This window comes from Cyphomyrmex costatus, unplaced genomic scaffold (genome assembly GCF_001594065.2).
Source record: "Cyphomyrmex costatus isolate MS0001 unplaced genomic scaffold, Ccosl1.0 scaffold1164, whole genome shotgun sequence".
In the NCBI taxonomy this organism is placed as follows: domain Eukaryota; kingdom Metazoa; phylum Arthropoda; class Insecta; order Hymenoptera; family Formicidae; genus Cyphomyrmex; species Cyphomyrmex costatus.
Window position 1 is genome coordinate 10687 of NW_017275135.1, and position 3813 is coordinate 14499.

The following is a 3813-nucleotide window of genomic DNA, read 5'->3' on the forward strand; positions in this document are numbered from 1 at the left end:
CAAGATAAAAGTTATGCTATTATACGTTTGCCTGTACATCTTCCTAACGAACAAAATATTATAATTGAAAATGAAATAATTGAAGAAGCAATGACTTCTGCTTTAAATCAAGTTACGATGCTAATTGATTATTTTTCATTAAATTCTCGCGATGAAGAAGCACGACAATATTTATATGTAGAAATTCCACATTATTATACGTTTAAGAAAGAGAAAAGTAATGGAAGAAATTTATCACGTTGGGTTAAACGCAAAAATCATTATAATTGTATAGGATGAATGTATTCTGTTAGTCCAACACAAACAGAATTATTTCATTTACGATTATTATTACTTACTGTAAAAGGAGCTACAAGTTTTAATGATTTAAGAACTGTAAATGGAGAAGTATATCAATCATTTTCAGCAGCATGTTTAGCTTTAGGTTTGATTGAAAATGATGATGAATGGAGACGAGCAATGAATGAAGCTGCTGAATGGATGATGCCTAGACAACTTCGTAGATTATTTGTACGTATATTATTACATTGTCAACCACTGCATCCTGAAGAACTTTGGGAAAATTTTAAAGTCGCAATGTCAGAAGATTATTCACGACACTTTGGAATATTACAAGGCCAACAAAAAGCTTATGCACAAATTGGTACTATGCTTATTGCTGAAGGTAAAAGTTTCACTGATTTTCCACAAATGGAACAATTGATAGGAAATTATGAGGAGGAAAATTATATAACGCTTGAAGATGCTATGGAAATTGGTACGAAACAATATAAACAGTTAAATAACAAACAGAAAGTAATAGTAGATCTTATATTAAATAGATTAGATAATATTAATCATAACAGTAATTGCTTTTATATTGATGGTCCTGGTGGTTCTGGTAAAACATTTACATATACAACTATCTATTATTTAGCCAAAATTCAAAATAAACGTGTATGTACAATGGCTTTTACAGGTACCGCAGCAACATTATTACCAGCAGGAAAAACGGTTCATAAAACTTTTGGCTTACCAGTTTCATTATTTGCTGATTCATCATCTAGCATTAAAATTCAATCAAAAGAAGCTCAATATTTGAGAGAAACAGATATTTTTATTTGGGATGAAGCGCCAATGGCACCACGATATGCTCTAGAAATTATAGGTCGAACGTTACGTGACATTATGAATAATAATTTACCTTTTGGTGGAAAAATTATCATATTAGGTGGTGATTTCAGACAACTTCTTCCTATTAAATTACATGGTACTCGAAGTGAAATCGTTAATCTTTCCATCAAGTTTAGTTATGTTTGGAAATACTTTACAAGTTTCTCTTTATCAAAAAATATGAGAGTTCTTCCAGAAGAAAATGAATTTGCAAAGTTCCTATTAAATATGGGAGACGGCGTATTAAATGATTCTAACGATAATGTACATCTTCCAGATAATTGTATTGCATCCATAAATGCTAATATTGCAGAAGATATATATGATGAATTAATACGAAATAAAGAATTCAATAAAATGGCGAAGTGTGCAATACTTTCTGCAAGAAATAAAGATGTAGATGAAATTAATATACAAGTTGTCGAATTGCTAGATACATTAGAAGAACGAATTTATACAAGTATAGATAGTACTGAAAATTGCAGTGATAACGATGAGATTAATGAAGTCATACTACCAGAATATTTAAATAGTTTATCTCCATCATCTCTTCCTCCTTATAAATTACGTTTAAAACCAAATTGTATCGTTATGTTGATACGAAATCTAAGTATCAATGAAGGTCTTTGCAATGGCACCAGATTAATAATTATAGAGCTAGCTGATCATTTACTAAAATGCAAAATTTTAACTGGTGATAAAGTAGGAGATATTGTATTTTTAAACCGTATAACATTATATTGCGAAAATGTATACCCTTTCACTTTTAAAAGAAGACAATTTCCAATAAAATTAGCTTTTGCTATGACTATTAATAAATCACAAGGTCAGACATTTGACAAAATAGGAATAGATCTTCGCAAAGATGTTTTTAACCATGGACAACTTTATGTTGGTTTTTCACGAGTACGTTCTTGGCAAGCATTAAAAATTTATCTTGGTAGTCAACGGGAAAATAAACAAATTAAAAATTATGTATATAAAGAAATATATATATAATTCCTTTTCTTTTTTATACATATATCAAATTGAAATTTAATGAAATATAATGAAATTTAATTAAACTAAGACTAAACAAGGACTAAACAAAAGAGTATATATTGAAAAATGAAAAGCTCAGTAGCGCGCGCGTAGCGCGCGCTTGTTGTATTCTAGTTAATAAAAATATTCGATATATTTTTAATTTATGATTTAGCAATATTTGTTTACATACTCTTTATAATTATTACAAGCTGTAAATTATCTAACCGAAAATGGTTCCGTGCACCTTTCCAAGAGCAATGTATGGCACATTTATCGGTAAAAATCTTTTTCAGAGTACGATGGATATTATCCCTATATAAGATTGTTTCCTCCGATTTTTGATATAAATCGTTTCTATAAAAAAATGTAATTTCAATTTTGTCTAATAATGACAAAGTCAAAAAGAATATGGAAAGAATATTTAAAAATTATGAAATAAATATAGTTTAATAAGTGAGAATTCAAATAATATTTATGCACACAATGGATAGAATCATAAACAAACATTCCTATTTTTTAAATTCTAATAATATAATTGCATCCATAAGTTCTATGGACATTTTAATAGAATGCAATAAGAAATAATGAACTTACAAACTGTGTCACTGCTTCATTTGAAGTTTTTAACATCGAATCAAATTCTTTAATGTTATTTATTGTGACCAATGGTAACAATTCAACAATCAAACTATCGTCATTATCCAATGGATTTAATGCACGGTTTTTTATACTATTTTCCAGTTTAATTAGTCGTTGTTTTATGTCTTTAATATCTAAATTCCATGTTGCTTGTAATCGTAACAGTTGCTCTAGGCTCTCTGCAACACCGTATAGCAATATATTTCATACTATAAGATAATATGATTGTTACATGATACACAAGTAATGCAAAAATTACTTACTTTTTATACTGGATATATCTGCGTTGAACATCTCCTTACAAAACTGAGGGTAATCTAAAATATTTTAACATATATATGTGTGTGTGTGTGTGTGTGTGTGTGTGTGTGTGTGTGTGTGTGCGTGTGCGTGTGCGTGTGCGTGTGCGTGTAGTAGACATATACATATAGGTACACAGGCTGTTAAATAATTCTCTCTACAACGCGCGTTCCTGAGCAGATAAAAACTAAATAAACATTTTGCAATTTTCGTAATAGATATAACGGCATATTGATTTTTAAAGATCGCCAAATAAGTAGATAAAATCGATACATAATATAACTTTAAGGCCTTTTTCTGAGTATTCTCCTTTCTTTATGATATTACATTAAAATATTTTTTAAGCAACTTTTAAACATATCTTTAAGTTGTCTTATGCGTCGATTGTAGATGACATTCTATTCATTGAGTGACAACGGAAACAACTTCCCAGCTAACAAGGTCACGTGATAATGACGTGAATTTTTGGTACAAATAACGTCAATTATGACATAAAAGTAACGTTATTCTGACGTATATATCACGTGATTATGTCACATCTTATTGACGTTATTTATTACGTCAGGAAGACGTAAATATGACTAAAAAGTACTATTAGTGTCACTACTAGTGCAATAATGCAGTAGTAAATTCGTATATACTTCGTGTAGAAATTTAAGTAGAATACCGGTCAGTTTTCCCTAATTACTGAAAAAAAAA

General features: G+C 29.3%; 1 protein-coding gene across 1 annotated transcript; it reads left to right on the top strand.

The window, feature by feature from the left end:
* Positions 1 to 279: 279 nt before the first annotated feature.
* Positions 280 to 2058, top strand: LOC108778133 (ATP-dependent DNA helicase pif1-like; the record flags this gene model as incomplete). Its single annotated transcript, XM_018545232.1, has 2 exons — positions 280 to 880; positions 959 to 2058. Coding segments are annotated over exons 1-2 (1701 nt in total), but the record flags the coding sequence as incomplete, so codon positions are not given.
* Positions 2059 to 3813: the final 1755 nt, after the last annotated feature.